Here is a 17,396-nt window from a genome sequence, read left to right as displayed (position 1 = left end):
GGGACCCTCCACATATTGAGATGTGGATTTATTAGGTTTGCTCTCCTCTGTCAGAGACACAGGTCCAACACACAATGTGTTAAGCCTAGCAGGGCCTCTGGCAGGCATGGACAGCATGTTTCCAAAAAGAGGGGAAAGTGTTTGTTTCTCCTACCTGAGGAGGTCTCAATCTCCAATCTCAAATTAGTATCTTCATTGTTTTATACCTGCCTACTGATCACAGTTCCAAGCTTGACTGTGAGTACACAGTGCAATGTCCTGAAGAAAAGTGAGAAACGGAGTCAATCATCTAGGTATTTGACAAGATGGCCACGGACAACTACTTGAATTTTTCACCTAGGATCTTAGGATGCCCTGTGGGGAGAGATTTTCTTCAGAGGTGTTTAGTATTCTATAGATTCAAAATTGAAAGTGTTTTTGAATTCAAAGACTTCATGCACGGTCTTTGCTTATTTTATTTTTTGGACTCCATGTTTTTTCTTTTTGATGTTGTGAAACAAAAATCCATTTTCCAGAATTTGACTCTAAACGAGAACAAAATTATACATTAATCAATATGAGTATCCAAAGAGCTTATAATGGGACATCAATTTGATATGAGTTTTTATGTATGACAACAGCACCTAGTCACCCCTTGTTGTTCGTAGTTTTAAAGTTCATTGCACTTACCCATGGTCCTGCCCCCACTGTTGTCCTTTGCTGCCTGGATCCTGGAAAGTGTTGACCCTTTTCACTGGTGCGTTTTCATTTCCTCAATCAATGTGATTTTCAAGTTCTTTATAAGCCTATTCCTGCTCTCACTGGGACATTCATATGCCCTCTTTTACTTCCACATCCTAAAACCCAGGAGATGTTCATTACAGAAGCAAAGTCACCCCTTTGGGTGGTGGCCTGAAGCACCACCAGGGAGGACTGCGCTCTGTTGCCCGGGTCCTTGCCACACCCAACACATCCCCTGCCCGCCGACATCCCATTTTGCTTCTCCCTCTTCTTCTGCTTTCAGGGTCCTTTGGTTCACAGCACTTAGAACTTACTAATATGCTATCTGGTTCATTATTGTGTTTATTGCTAGTTCTCTTCCTCTCTCTCTAATCAGATCAGTCCCGGGAGAGCAGGGGTCTTTGCCTATTTTGTGCAGTAATAAATCTCATTTGCTTTAAATCTCCTTAAGGACAGTGTAGTACCTATAGCACGAATTCAATAGATATTTGCTGTACAAATGAACAAATGCCAAAAGATAGGTACTTCTCTAACACTCGGGTCATGATGACTTCCTTCCTGACTGCTCAATCTTTTCCCTGCTTACTTTCCTCATCTCTGGGTGCTGAACTCTGGCAAAATTCTAAACTCTGTTCATGTCTTTCTTCTACAATCCCTGTGGCCCAGAACTTTAATCTAATCAAAACACACCCATTTCTTTGACCCATTCTGACCCATATTCTTCCAAGTGTCTTATGTTTCAAAATATAATTCATTCACTTGTGGTTATTCACCCCTTCTAAGCAAACCCACCCCATCATATGTTTTCTTGTTTAGGGATATATTCAGAACCTCAGAGCCATAAGCATTTCAGGAGAAAGGTCTCTATTCAGATTAACATAATGCTCCATCTTTGTAAATATGCTATTGTCTTTGTGAAGATTATTGAGTTGCCAAACCATACAATCTTATGCATCTGACCTTTTCCCTTAGAGATACCCAGATAGTAAAATGACTATAGGTTGGCAATCACTCAGCACTAAAAAACTCTTACTCAAGAGTTCTACTTGAGAATATGAGGAGTTCAACAACATGGAAGTAGATAGTGTTGATCTACTATTCCAGCAAATAAAAGACAAAGTACAAGATCCCTGATTTTCAAAATTTAAACCCCATTATTTGAATGGATTTTTTTTTCTTACTTTTCCTTCTCTTGAAAAGGTAGGAATAGAGAATAAAAAATAAACTTTATTGGGGTTTCCTATGTTTCAGTCACTGTGCTAAAGCTTTTTACAGATATCATCTTATTCAATTCAACCACCTTCTGAGGTTGGTATTTTACATTGCAGAATTAGATACTTTTACGGTGAGCAGTTTGTCCAAGGCCCACGGCTTAGGATAGCTTAGGATAGTTAGAAAGAAGTGGGGGTATAAATCTAGCCAGTACAAAGCAAAGCATACACCTTCAACCACCAGCCGCACACGTCCTATACTATACCTCATTTCCACAGCTTTTCACATCTTCTCTCCACTCCCCCATACCAAAATTATAAATAAGGGATTTTTTAAAAGAGATAGAGGTAAGTGACCCTAACACTACTCCAAACACTCTTGTGCTAGATATTAGGGATCAAAAGGCTGTGAACCGTGGACCCTGTGGTTGACAGGACTGCAGAAGAAATTAACCAGTCCGGGTTTCGTTGTCGTGTCGTCATTGTTCGGTTTTGTTTTCCCAAGAGGTAAAGAAATGTAGTCTATTGAGGTTGTGCAAGACATTCTTCAAAAGTGGGAATTATATACAGAAGCTGTCAAGGGTTTGGAATGCTGTTCTACAAGATGACATATACATCTGAAATGAAAGAAACAGAGAGACAAGATGACACTCCAGTTGCCAAATACATGAACTATAAATTGAAAACACCCCCACCCCAATCCACAATTCTCCGAGTCTTTAAGGAGGCTATGTATGTGTCAGGAAGTTCTTCAGTACAACAAAATGACAAAATCAGCCTTTTTATCCTGGGAAAAAAAAAAATCCACTCTGCAAATCACCCGGACGTTTTGTGTTCCTCTCCCTTGCTATTTCATGACAAAGAGCACTGTCCTTTCTCACTAATGTCACATCTCACTATCACTTCAAGAGCAGAAACAGAGACAGGGTTGACAGGGCACACAGAATCAAACATTTTGAAAGAACTCTTTAGAGTCAATGAAAGGTTTGGTAGAGAATCCTCTATACAGTCAATGATGCTGATTAATTTGTAAATTTCCTCCTAGAGTATAAATTTTCTCATTCACTTTTACATCCCCTACAGAAGCCTTTTATTTGTGTGCAGACTCAATAAGTGCTAAATGGCAAAATGAATAGTAACCTGAATAATAGCCTCAGTCAGGGGCCGCAAAGAAACTGAAAGGCACTGAGGAAGCAGAGTCCACCACAGGGAAAACGGGAGTGTGCGTGGGGGGCAGGCGACGTGATAACCGCACTCAGTCGCAAGTTCCTTAAGCTATGAGGGGTCTTAGTCTCCCATCTGCAAGCCAAGGAGAACGCCGATTTCACAGGGTTGGGGTGGGTTTTAAATCCGATCGTGTTTCTGGCAATACCTTGTAAACTGCCCGGTGCTGTGCAAGTGTGAAGGACCATAACGGTCTCTGCTTTTGCAATTCAGTGCAAGACGTGACTGATACAACCTATGTGTACAATGCAGGGACAAAATGATAGGCACCAACATATAATCGGGGACAGAGTCGGAGTTGCGCAGAGTGCCAAGACACAGGGAAGGTGCAAAGAGGGGAAGCTGCGTGTGAGATTGGAGAGTGGCCTGGGGAATAGGAGTAGGGGGTACGGCTGACACACACGAAGATTTCAGGGTGTCAGAAGAGCAAGAGGTGGTCCCTAAAGGGAATGGAGGACAGTTTTCGAAGGGAAGGGAAAGGAGAGGGCTCTTGTTCATGGGTAGAGGGACAATCTAGCTGGTAGTTTTATTCATGCATGTCATGCCCTGAACGCTGATGGATAATATTTTCTTCTGAGTGACTTGGTAAATGTTTCCAGTTCTTTTTACAATCTCCCTCTTCCCAAATGAATTTTCTTGTTCTTGCTTATTGGAGACTTCAGGTGTATATGAAGCATCTAGGGTAGTGTATGGGCGTGAGTGAGAAAAAAAAAATTATAAGGAGAGAACATTCTGGGCCAAATTATATTGTGAAACTATAAAAGTGAAGGAGTGAAACAAAACAACAATCAATTTGGCTTTTCATCATCGCTTCTAGCACAGATGGGAGTTTGGGGAGTTATTCTAGCGGGGATTTTGAGAGAGGGGATCAAGTTGAGAAGGTTATAGTAATTGAGATTATATAGCTTTGCCGAAATACACCAAGAATTAGCTAGGCTTTCACTTATTACAAATAAATTCAGTGTAGCTTTTTCTTTTTCTTTTTTTAAAAGATTTTATTTATTTATTTAATTGACAGAGAGAGAGAGACAGCGTGAGAGGGAACACAAGCAGGGGGAGTGGGAGAGGGAGAAGCAGGTTTCCCGTGGAGCAGGGAGCCCGATGCAGGGCTCGATCCCAGGAGCCGGGGATCATGACCTGAGCTGAAGGCAGTCGCTTAACCAACTAAGCCACCCAGATGCCCCCAGTGTAGCTATTTCTTATAAATGCATTTCAAATATTAATATCTACTTGCACAACACGTGTGAAATCTTCTTTTGAGTTTCACGATGACCTGTAAGATAGGGCATTTTAAAAATACCTATTCACGGGGCGCCTGGGTGGCTCAGTAGGTTAAGCATCTGCCTTCAGCTCAGGTCCTGATCCCCCGGTCCTGGTATCGAGTCCCGGGTTGGGCTCCTTGCTCGGGGGATAGCCTGCTGCTCCCCCTGCTTGTACTCTTTTTCTCTGACAAATAAATAAATGAAATCTTAAATATATATATATTCACAATAGGAAAGGCTCTAAAAGCTGAAGCAATTTACTGTACAGACAGTAAGTGCCAGAGCCAGAACTCAAACCCAGATATTTCGACTCCCGGCATAATGCTGTTTCCAATCATGTCGTGTTTTACTTTTGTGTACAAAGCGGGACTTTTTGGTGTAGGTTCTGACATTGGAAGCTTTATTTTCATCATCACTAATCTTTTATTTTTTATTCTTCAGTGCTCATTGCCATCCAGAGCCAGCGCCCTGCGCCCATGAAGTCACTCCCATATTTTCTCTGAGCCCCTCAGCAGGCCCAGCAGGTCCCCCCCCCTCCCGCCCCACATCAAAGGTCCCTGCAAGCTGCCTTCTTTTCCTTCCTCCTGCCAATACTGGAGTACAACGCTGTGAAGTGACCTTTGCTTTCTTTTCGTTTCTCTGGAGGGCTATCAGTGTCGGCGGAGGAATCGGAGGTGGTCCCAAGCCGATTTATTTGTGGATGCTAAACGTAGTGCTAGAAGAAACCGACAAATCGAGCCCCTGCTCCTGGGTGACGTTGCTGGGTAGACCGGTGATGGTTTTTGTAGACAAACAGCTTTTTAAATGTAGATGTACAGGCTTTCTGGGAAGAAAGCAGGTGCTGTGAAGCAGACGTCACGTTTCAGTGTGCGAGAGCTCCAGCCGGTTGGCAGGGGCAGAGCCCAGCACCCTGAGAGACCTCAGCGGGCTAGCCGAGGCTGAAGGGGCGGGAGGCGGAGCTCACGCTGACCACTGCACGCTCGACCACCCATAGAAACCGCATCTTAAACCTGTCAAGGAAAACCGTTCCTGTGTTCGCAACTGAAAAGCAAACCAAACCCACCTCCTTGTATGTAGCTCCTTTTCAGAATAAAGCCTTTGACAGGCCACATTTCTCGTTTCCTTATTCTGCAAAATAAAAACAGAAAGTGAGAAATTAAAAGAACGTCTAGGTGACTTTATTTGCCCAGTGTTACCACGCCTGGTGACGTCCGCAGCTACCCAGGGAATACTCAGCGAGTGTCACCAGAGAGATGGGAGAGCAATGAAGAAGAGGTGACATTAATCAGACTGGTGGTGCTAGCAAGGGGTAGTAGAGACAATCCATGTAAGCTGAACCTGAAAGCAGGACTTAACGGCAGCACTTTTCAAGTTGCGAAAATTGGGTCTGTTCGGGCAATGGAGAAGGTGGCAGCAAGACACCCCGCAGGGACAGGATACAGTCGCACATTTCCACGTCGGCCTCCCTCACTGAGATGGAAGGTCCTTGAAGACACAGGCTTGGTCTTGTGTCCAAAAGCAGACCCATTCCCCACTTCCTCAAGTCTGCGCCCTTCACAGATGTCCCCAGATCTTAGAGGAACTTGTGAACCAAGGGAAGGAATTTGGACATGTGTCCTGAGGCAATGAATAGGTCTTGGAATTTTAAGCGGGAATTACTGTATTTGCATTTTGGAAAGACTCTCCAGGCTGCAGCATAGTGAAGGAATTGGGGTCAGGCAAGAATTTATGGAGGAAAACAGTTGAGACAGTTGCAGTGATCTAGGATCATTGTAAAACCCTGTCTCAGCACCTCCTGCATTATTCTTCTAAACACAAACTGGATTTGACCCTCTCCATCACAAAACACTTCATAGCTTTCCTTTAGATACAGAATTAGGTTTAAAGTCCCCTCATAATGTGAACCTACTCTACCTGTCTACATTTCTTCCTTCATATACTCTGGTCTCTGTCAGTAAAGACTAATCCCTGATACCCCACATGCATGTGTCCTTTCATGTTTATTAAGGTATCTACCCTCTTAGAAGTTTGCTCTTGCTCCTACTGTGGTGCTCACTTCCTTCTCCCACACAGCATAGTGAAGTTCTTTGAGGACCAGATGGTAACTTATTCATGCATGCTCCTCCACAGCGTTTAGCCTAGCACTTTGCACATTATAGGCACTTGGCAAATATTTGTTGAGCAGAATTGAACTGTAATAGCAGTACTTGTACTTGGATTCATTTAGTATTTATTGAGCACCAGAAACCATAAACAAAAAGATCGGTCCATTTAATTACATTAAAATGTAAATCACTGCACAGAAATTTTAAGAGACAAAACATACAGAATACAAATGACAAAGAGGTAGTTTCCTTACAATATCAAGAGTTCCCCAAATCATTCACATCAACAATCTAAAAAAAAAAAAATGGGCAAAGGAAATAAGTACACCCATTACATTTTTCATTCAATAATTGTAAGGATGAAAGGGTTTTAAACTACCCAGTTGGGGGGCACACGGGTGGCACAGTCCGTTAACTGTCAGACTCTTGGTTTGGGCTGAGGGTCTTGAGATCCAGCCCCGTGCTGGGCTTCACACTCCGCCAGCGTGGAGTCTGCTTAAGTCTCTCCCCCTCTCCCTCTGCCCCTCCCTGCCTCTCTCTCTCTAATACATACATACATACATACATACATACATACATAATATTTTTTAAAAATTTAAGTACCAGTGGGACTGAGGCTGTGAGGAAAGAAACACTCACAGGCTTTGTTCATTAAAGTAGAAACTGGTATGTCCCTAATACTTACAATATTTAAAATGCAGGAGCCTTTAACTTAGAAATTCTATTCTTAGCAATGTATTATAGAGATGAAAACAGAACAGGCAAAGAACCATACACAATAATGCTTGTTGCAACCTTGTCTCTAACAGCGAACCCGTCAGTGGAAGGCTGGTTCAATGACAGTATAACTATACAAGGGAAAACTGCAGCTGTTGAAAGAAATGGAGAAAATCTATAATCACTGGTGGAGAATTATTCCCAATTATATCACTAAGTGAAAAAAGCTAAGTACCTCCAGCTTATACACTATGCTGTTCCTTTTGTGGAAAACAAATATACAGATATCTTTTATACGCACAAAAACCTTGAAAACTTTTTGACATGGGCTGCGTCTGGGCGTATTTATTTACACTGTAGACCCTTTTGCATTATTTGGACCTTTGAACATTGCGTACCCTTTCTTGTGGTTTGAGCATGTTTTTCAATGGGTTCAATTTTAAAAGCCACCCCGCAGATACAATCAATTTGCAGTAGGAATGCCAAGACAGTTCAAACTATTCAACAGGAGAAAAGCATAGCCTTTTCAACCAAAGGTGCTGGGACCTGCACAGCTACATGCAAAAAAAAAAAAAAAAAATGATGTTGGATTCCTACCTCATACCACATACAAAAATGAACTCAAAATGGATCAAAGATCTAAATATAAAAGCTAAAACTACAAAACTCTTAGAAGAAACATAGATGTGAATCTTTTTGACCTTGAATTAGGCAATGCTTTCTTAGATATGTCACTGAAAGCAACAAAAGAAAAAATTGGACTTCATCAAAATTTAAAAATTTGTGTTTCAAAGGACACCATTAAGTGAAAATACAACCCACAGAAGGGAAGAAAACATTCATAAACCTCTATCTGATAAATTTATTTATTTATTTATATTTAATATATATAAAGAACTCTCACAATTCAAAAATAAAGATACACTACCCAACTTAAAAACAGGCAAAGGATCTAAATGAACATTTCTCCAAGGAAGAGATGACTGGCCAATAAGCACATAAAAAGATGCTCAACATCACTAGCCTTCATGGAAATGCAAATCAAACCATATTGAGATACCAGCTCATACTCACTAGGATGACTGTAATCAAAGGCAGATAGTAAGTGTTGAGAATGTGGAGAAATTGGAACTCTCATACATGGTAAAATAGTGCTGCTACTTTGGAAAGTAGTTTGTCAGTTCTCCCAGAGGTTGAACATAGTTACCATATGATCTAGCAATTCAACTCCTAGGGATATATTCAAAAAGAAATGAATGACCACACAAAAACTTGTACACAAATGTTCAAGAAACAGCATGACCGGTAATAGCCCCTAAGTGGAAACAACCCAAATGCCCATCAACTGATGAATGGATACATAAAATGTGGTAGATCCATGTAATGGAATGTCATTCAGCAACAAAAGGAATGAAGGACTGATACACGTAACGTGAATGAATCTTGAAAACATTAGGTCAAGCGAAAGAAGCCAGTCACAAAAGACCACATATTATATGATTCCATCCATATAAATGACCGGAATAGGCCATTCTAGAGTCAGAAAATAGTTGCCTAAATGTTGGAGAGGTTGAGGAGAAAGGGAGGTGTTAAAAGGAAATGAATGTGTGCTTATGGTTTCTGGAGTGAAGAGTTCTAAAATCAATTGTGGTGATGGCTGCACAAGTTTGTCAATATACTAAAAACCATTGTATTGTACACTTTAAATGGATGATTTATATGGTATCTGAATTGTATCTCAATAAAGTTATTTTTTTTAAAAAAGAGCTAGGCCAAGAGAAAGAGCTCCCAGAAAAAATGTTGATACTGGTAGGTACATTTAAGGAGGTGATAGTGAAATTCCAAACCCTTCAACAGCATGCTTAAAATACTGAAATGCTTGTCACACAAGTATTAGTTTCTTGTCAGGTCCTATTTTAATCCATCATTTTTAGAGCAATCAATACAAATCAAGGAATTTCTCAAACAATCCATCTTTTATTCCAATAGAATCACATTTAACAATCAGGGTCATATGGTTTAAAAACATCTGACCTGGGTTTTGGACTAACACCAATGAGATGGATAGTTTGTTGTCAGCAGCCTTTAAAATAATACTCTTGATCCAGCACCAGATAGAAAAGGGACAAAAGCTATTTGTTTTCATTGATTTTTTAGTATAAATTTTATTAAATAGTAGGTTCTAAAACTGTTCTGTAAATGAAATAAACTGGATTTTTAAAAGGTGGTGGGTATGAGAGCTGCCACAAAACCCACCCCAATCAGCATACTGAATATTCTTGTGTTTATAGCATAAAATAAAGTGGAGCTCTAGTCCCATCCCAGTGCGTTCACCTGTGAACCTCCATACCCTTCCTTGCCCATCTCTTCCTGCGAATAGAAATGCCCCCTTTTAAGAGAATCACCCTTTTTTCCCATTACTGTGCTTCAAGAATACTATGCCTTTATATATGGATTTTAGTCACAGAATCCTTTAACTAAAGCCTTTCCCTAAAGAAAGAAAGAAAGAAAAAAAAGAACAGTTCTTTTGCAGGCCATTTATTTAAGACGACCCTCCTGCACCCCTGCTTCCCTACCCAGTCAACGTACTACCCTTATTTAAGCAAAGATAAAAGGAATGAAGTGAGGATGGAGGTCTTACTTTAGACTGAGCCTGAGACTCGAGGCCCACCATACATTCACCCGAACTTACCTTCCCAGTCTCTGTTCTGCCACTCCACCAACCACCTTAAACTCCAGGTGGAACACTCTACAGACCACTTCTCCAAAGTTAGCTTGAGGTTTCTTCCCATCATACTGTTGCTCGCATCATCTCCCATCCTTGGAAATACCCCCTTCCTTCCACCGCCAGGTGAAAAGTCCCATTCCTCCTATCACCTTTCCTAATGCCCCCTTACCTTTGGGAAGTCGTGTGAGCACAGCAGCATGGTACGGCCAGGACTGGCAGTCTACCACCCTGGCACTGAGAGCAAACACACAGGATGCAAGGCTAACTTAACTTTATCTCCCCTTGTGGAATTCAAGATCGGTCTGGGTAAGGCCTGAAAGGGGTTAAGGGACTACAAGATTACAGTAATCTTCGTTAACTGCTTCTAAATTAAATAAACAACTTTAATGCAAACAGTCAGTAAGGCATTTTTCCCATTGCCCCCAGGATCTCGTCTCTTTCTGCTGCTGTAGGCATAGAGGGCTTCACTCCATTCTGTCTTCTCTGGACCACGATAGAATTCTGCACATAGGTATAAAAAGAAGAAGAAACCCGAATCAGTCATGTATTGAATGCTAATCATTTGCCAGTTATTGGCCACTACTTCCTCAAAAAGGAAATTCTAAAAACCATGTGTAAAGAGGAACCAAAAAACTAATTCTAGGACTTCAGACAATATTTTTCAAATTAATTAAATAGAAGTGATCATTCCCCTAGGACTATGTTGACGGTAATTGGGATGGGAATATATACTTTTTAAGGACAAGAGCACAAGAGTCCAGTCCATCAAGAGGATCAACTAAATAACTGCCACATGAAAGCAAAAGTTAATTTAGAAGAGGGAAAGGAAGTGGCTGGATGCAGTGCTCAGAAACACAAATCATATACCAATGTCTCAAGAAAAATGGGACCATTTTAACAATGATGGGTGGCAGTGGGAAAGGAGAAGGCAGAAATGGAAGCCTAAAATGTGTTATGACAGAGCAAGCTCTCCATTCTGTTCATATCCAGGTGAACTAAAATTATAACAAGGTCATTGTTCTAGGGCTGCTCTTAAATATCCATAGGAAGATCCACCTATATGAGACCTGCGTTCTTCCAGCCCGGAGGAGGAGGCAGCCAGTAAGAGCCCTCAAGGATCCTTCAAGGCACGCAGAGAAGAGTCAAAAGTGTCCCCAGTCATCACTAAGAAGGGATTGTGGGTACTCACTAATTTTGCGCTTCAGTTTCAAGCCAAAGAGTGGAGTTTTAACACAAAGCTAACCAAGCTAGGCTTACCCAGAATTTCCGGCAGTTTTTGTACTTCAAGAAGTAAGTGGAACACCGTTCCCTGTCGTAGTTATTTTCATCCATACACCTGGTAGAAGCATCAGATTCCTTAAATATGTAAGAAAGGCATCATTTAAGAGGGTGGAATGGGATCCTAAACTTCTGAAGCCGCTCCCCCCCAAAGCAGGTAATATGAACTCGTTCCTTTCTGTTCATTTTAATGAGCATATAATGAACAGAAACTGAATTATCTTTCCAACCATCCCAGCACTCATTCTGCTCAGGGCAGACATCTTCCTTTTCATAGTCTGGGTCAGTTTTCTGAATATCTGGTCACGGGAACTTGAGCCCAAGCACAGACGGAGATAATTTATCCCGGTAACCGTTTAACAAAGAAGCTGAGGCAAGGTGCAAGGTGCTGAAAATCACTCCTGCACAGCGAGAATTAAAACCGTCTCCTGACGCAGGGTGCAGCTGTCCTGCCTTTCCAAGTTCTCCCTTGGACCTGACTGATGTTAAGCTGGTTTCAAGATCCTGAGTAAGTCGCTAATGACTGGTCTACATCAAGGCAACTTAAATTAACACCACTCATCTCAATGTATTTTTGGCTGTCATTCCCTCCACTACGCAAGTACATATACTATTGTGTATGCAGTTTTAATAGATATCATTAGTATCACTTCAAAACCCAAGTGAGCAACACAGGGCTGTGAGTTCAAAGGAAGGTAGGAGCCATTTGGGAATTAAAATTAAGCTGTCTAAACTGGAAGTAGATTGGATAACAAACTTTAAAGTGAAAAGTAGGATTCTGAGAGGTCATCTAAGGGAAAGCGTTAACTAAAGGGGTAGGTAATTTGCTTCACAGATCTAAGAAACACGGTCTATCTAAAGAGACTTAATAAAGCTGTTCAACACAGAGCTAATATATGTAGCAAAGCTAAATTTCTATGCCAAATATTTAACGAATGTGTATATTTGAACAACGCATACAGGTTCAGGGAATGGCACCAGTCTGATGACTGCATTATTCCAGGGTGACAAGGCCACAAGTCAGTATGGCTAGTCATTCCAAATAAATGCCAATAAGACCTTATTATTACAACAAAACATTTTGTGTACATGACACCTCTATGGAAAGCTTTAGGTTTTAAATAGGCAAATTCTATTATAGCCCCTGTTCTCAAGGACAGGATGAAATTATTGCTATTAAGACACAAATTTCAGCGGCAGTTGAAAAATAGGCTTTGCTACTTGCCACTTTTGGACTACAGATTTTCCTTGGTGTTACATACCCCTGTCTGGTGTTACAGTGGTTAGTAAATGCTTGCAAATTATACAAATGGAAACTTCAAAGGGATGGATCTTTGTTAGCTAAATTATGAATACCTAAAATTGTTTAGTGAAATAAAGATACACTGGCCAGGAATATTTTTTGTATAGAAATAACTTTATTCAAGAACTACAGAAAACAGATGCCCACAAAAATGGAACAAGCCTGTTTTACCAAGTTAACACTCATGAAAATTAAAAGCAAACCACCTTACCAACAAGCAAGGGTTTATGTCAGGATCTCTCAGCCTTCGTGCTACCATGGGCATCCTAACAGTTTTCTTACTGCAGGCAGATGTTGGAGAAAAGAGTTACACAGTGAATGACAGAAAATAAATCAATACATCTCATTAGACCCATGAGTACTTGAAAAATTAATTTTGTCGGGGCGCCTGGGTGGCTCAGCCGGTTAAGTGTCTGCCTTCGGCTCAGGTCATGGTCTCAGGGTCCTGGGATTGAGCCCCACGTCGGGCTTCCTGCTCCACGGGAGCCTGCTTCTCCCTCTCCCACTCCCCCAGCTTGTGTTTCCTCTCTCGCTGTGTCTCTCTCTGTCAAATAAATAAAACATAAAATCTTAAAAAAAAAAAAATTAATTTTGTCATAATGATTATCCCAGTAAGGAACTTCATATGTCCTCTGTTTTACGAGAATAAATATTTGGTTGGGTTTTTCCTTTGCATTGCCATGGTGCCTCAGCATGAGGGCCATATTTAAATTCATCCACTGAAATTTGATTATAATGTCCAGGAAGATAGTTCAGTTATAGTTCAGTTTATCTTTATTTCTAAAGGTTAAGCTATTAAATATACTAAAAAAAAAAAAAAACCCCTAAGAATACAGCATGCATTCTTTTTTAAAAAATATATTTATGTATTTATTTGAGAGCGAGTATGTGCAAGCAAGGGAGAGGGGGGAGTATAGAGGCAGAGGGAGACAAGCAGACTCCCTGCTGAGTGGGGAGCCTGCTATGAGGCTCGATCCCAGGACCCTGAGATCATGACCTGAGCAGAAATCAAAAGTCAGATGCTTAACTGACTGAGCCAGCCAGGCGCCCCAAATACAGCATGCATTCTAAAGATTACTTCGTTATTATACATTTGATCATCATACAAAATAAGTGTGGAATAATTAGTACAACCCAACATTAGCAAAAACATTTGTTTACTAAACTTAACTGTGTACTCTGTAGCCAGCACCAGGGTGGTCAATATACTAAAAAACAGTTATTGCTTAGTTGGCATTTTGAAAAGTTAAAAAAGAAAAACTGAAACTTTACCTCCAGTGGCATCTTTATTTAACTGATACTTCCCTTGGTTAAAGGAAGTCACAGAATGCTACTGTGGTCCATTAATCTTCCAACTCAAGCCTTACACATGGAGCTCTGCAGAAGTCTTTACCGATTAAAGATGAACACAGTTCCCTAAGAGCCACCTAGTGATTCCAAGTCAAGTAGTGTGATTCACACACTACTCATATATGTCAACTATATTCCAGGACAACCGCTCTCTATAATAATGCAGTTCAACTGAAATTGGCATGCCTATTATCTTCGAAGACATGTCACAGAAAGGAAAAGAGAAAATTAAGAAAAACAATAATCAATGAACTGTTAATTATTTCAAAGTGATTTTTTCATTTCAGTATATTGGTATGCTATTGATGAGCCACCCACAAACATTTTTAAATGCTCTGCACTAAATTTAAGGGGCTGAGCTAACTTGTACTCTCGAATCCTGTTCTAGCTTAACCATCTTCCACCTAAAGATGGAAGGAGAAACAAGCAATAATGCAGTATGACCTACACCAACACCACCCAATAGAAGACTGCATCAGTCAGTATAACCCAAGAAAGGTCAGAATTTTTATATGAAGTGGTTTCTACTTTTCTTTCCCTAAGTGACACTGTCAAAAAATATCAGTCATGTTAAGAGAAATAAGGTACATTCAGGAAAAATCAATCAAACCCCATAAGCTCCTAAAAAGTGGTGGTATTTGCAATCAAGAGTCACCCAGTTCAGAGACCAGGATGTCCAGGCTAAAAGAGATCAATCTTTGCAAAGAAGGATGAGAGAAAAGTTTAGTCATTCCAGGATCCTTTAACTTTTAGGAATCCTCTAATCTGATTACCATTGAACACTACATGAATATACCTAGCTAACAGAAGCATCTAGGTAAAAAAGAAATTAAAGTTGCTATTCAATTATATCTAGAAGCTTCTTCCTCTCCTGAACAGAATTCTTTTGCAGGCTTGACTTCTTACTAAGAGATGATGGTACTAAGTAAACTCACACCCTTCTTTTTGACATTCATTCTATGATGTAAGAACATAGAACTCTGCTTCGCTGTTCATATTCCTTAGACATATAATCTCAACAATGATCAGACATAGACAAAACTCTGGTTGTGTGCCTTACATGAAAGTGTACTTTCACTGCATTTTATTATCATCAGTCAAGAATTCTTTAAAAATAACATCTAGGTAACATCACATATATGCAAATCAGGTTTGGACCATGAATTTATTCAGATTTCATTTCCTTTCCCTTCCGGATTCTACCCCACAAGTCAATGCAAGTTTGGATTTCTAAATTACACCTTCTTTGCATGAATCCTCACGTATCAACTGGAAATGAAGAGGAAATGTCAATTTACAGTGAGGAGAGGGGCTAAAGGAAAGATCGAGTGTTCTGCTAGAAAGGACTTATCTGCTTACTTTCTGAAGCACTAAACAAATATTACAGAGCTCTACTTGCAAAGGACAGTCAGAAAGAAAACCAAAGATTTGAAGGATGGGCCTCAAAAGCACAGCACAGTTGAGGAATAACTCTAAAATCTTCTCCAAAAGGCAAACTGCTTTAAAAAGTATGTCTTGATTTCCTTCCCATCCAGTTCACACCCCCACTCTCCAACTAGCTTTGAAAGGGAAGAAGAAGAGAACGTTACTGAACACGTCCATGCCCACATGCTGGTCAGAGCTAAGGCAGGGTCTGTGGCTCTGATAAAACGCAAATGCAACTAGCAGGAAGCTGAAACACGTTATGCGAGAACCTAAAAGCCCTTAACCCACTGCTGGGTGCAGAAAGGCAGGGTCAGGAAGTCGGCATGGTACAGCGGGGCGGGGCAGTCGAATGGACAAACTGGAGATGTGAGTCCGCGGCCTTGCTGCCTCTCCGCGATGCTGTCCGTCTAATGGTGGACGACAGGCACAGGTGAACACACCTTGCTCTGACCTCCGATGGAGCCGAGTGGGGCAGGGGGAGAGGAAAACTGGGGGTGGGGGTTGGCAATTACGCCCCAAAGGCTGAGAAGCAGGGTGAAGGAAGAGCTAGGGGTGCCCAGGGAGGGCGAAGGTCACCTTCCTCGTCTCCTGCCCGAATAAAACCGGGTCGTGGAAAGGAGGAGCGACAGGAAAGGGCCTGCGCTGAGGCAGGGCCTGGTGGCAGCGGCTTCACGACGGAGGAGAGAGAATTCCGGCCCGCGGTGGCCCATCTGCACCCCTCTCTTCTCGCATCCCCGGAGCCGCCGCGGAAGGAGGGGCGGGGGACCACTCACCTCGGGCTACCGCTTCGCCAGCGCCCAGGCCGTCTCCAGCTCCAAACACGTCAATGGCTCACGCAGCTGGACCTTAAGTAGCGCGCATCCCAACGTGCTGCCCCCGCTCCCCGGCGGCCGCCAGCCCAATCAACGCGCGCCGCCGCCAGACTGACAGCCGTGCCGGGCCCTGCCGGGCGGGGGCGGGCGGGTCTCGCCCCGCCCCCAGCTGGCGGGAGGAGGGCCGAGGCGGGAGGAGTGGGCGGGGCCGATCGTGCGGCCCCGCCCCTTTCCCCCGCCCCGCGCGCCCCCCGCGCCGCGGCCCGCCTCTTAACACTTTGGTTTGACGGGCAGCACCGCGGTCCAATCGGCGGGCCCGTCTCTGGCGGCGGCGGCGCCTAGTGGCCGGCCCCGGGGCGGAGCGCGCGCGGGGGGCGGGCACATCGGCGGGCGGGGACCAGGGGCGGGCCGGCGGGAGGCGGGGGCGGCGGCCGAGCAGGCCGGGGGAGGCGGCGGTGGGCGCGACGTCGGCGGCGGCGGCGGCGGCGGCGGCAGCGGCAGCTGCAAGTTGGGCTGCAGGGGCAGCGCATACACTACAATGGCTGCTGGAAAGAGGCGTAAGGAAACAATTTCCAGGCCCGCCGCGTCCAGCCCGAAATATGAGAAAAAAATTATTAGAAATTCCGCGGGCGGTGTAAAGGCGGCGGACGGGCCGGAGGGAGGATGTTAAAGCCCCGCGGTGAGTTCTCCCGGGGTCCGGGGCGGCGGAGAGGCGTTTAGCGGGAGAAATATCAGGGTTATTTAAATTATGGGACTAGCCGAGGGGGCAGAGGAGCAGCAGCGGCGGCAGGAGGAGGAAAAGTTTGTGCTACTCTCAGCCCCAGCTCAGGACCCCAGAGAGAAAAATAATAATAAAAAATAAAATAAAATAATTAAGCGGGGGTGTGAGGACTCCCGAAGTCGCTTCTGACAGGGCAGGGGGCGATGCGGCTGGAGACCCAAAGGTGAGGTCGGTGGGAAAAAAAAAAAACCCTTTATTCAGGGTCTGGAAAGTTTGAAAAGTTTTCCTCCTCCTCCTCCTCCTCCTCTCTGGTGCTGTGAATATTGTGACAGCGGCAGCGGCAGCAGCGAGAGCGGAAGACATTAGAGACCCGAAAAATAAGGGAAAAATTAATATAAATTCAGTTTTGAGAGTAAACTCTCCGCATTTTCCACCAAAACATCCCGGGGGAAGGTCGCTTCCCAAAGGGCCTGGCGGAAACCCGCAGTCGGCAATATTTGGGGGGCACTTTGAGTGACTTGGGGTAACTTTGCCCCTTTT

The 17,396-nt window shown here is 43.0% G+C and overlaps 1 protein-coding gene across 1 annotated transcript; it reads right to left on the bottom strand.

Moving 5' to 3' along the window:
• Positions 1–10,223: 10,223 nt before the first annotated feature.
• CHCHD7 (coiled-coil-helix-coiled-coil-helix domain containing 7) lies at positions 10,224–16,181 on the bottom strand. The gene is made up of 4 exons (XM_021688267.1): positions 16,097–16,181; positions 12,760–12,829; positions 11,225–11,323; positions 10,224–10,468 (listed from the first exon to the last, which is right to left on the bottom strand). The coding sequence occupies exons 2-4, from the start codon at positions 12,811–12,813 to the stop codon at positions 10,364–10,366; spliced, it is 258 nt and encodes an 85-aa protein (XP_021543942.1). The 5' UTR covers positions 12,814–12,829; positions 16,097–16,181; the 3' UTR covers positions 10,224–10,363.
• Positions 16,182–17,396: the final 1,215 nt, after the last annotated feature.

This window comes from Neomonachus schauinslandi, chromosome 4, assembly GCF_002201575.2.
Source record: "Neomonachus schauinslandi chromosome 4, ASM220157v2, whole genome shotgun sequence".
NCBI classification, from domain to species: Eukaryota; Metazoa; Chordata; class Mammalia; order Carnivora; family Phocidae; genus Neomonachus; species Neomonachus schauinslandi.
The sequence above is the reverse complement of the archived record's forward strand: the minus strand, read 5'-3'. Positions and strand labels throughout refer to the sequence as shown.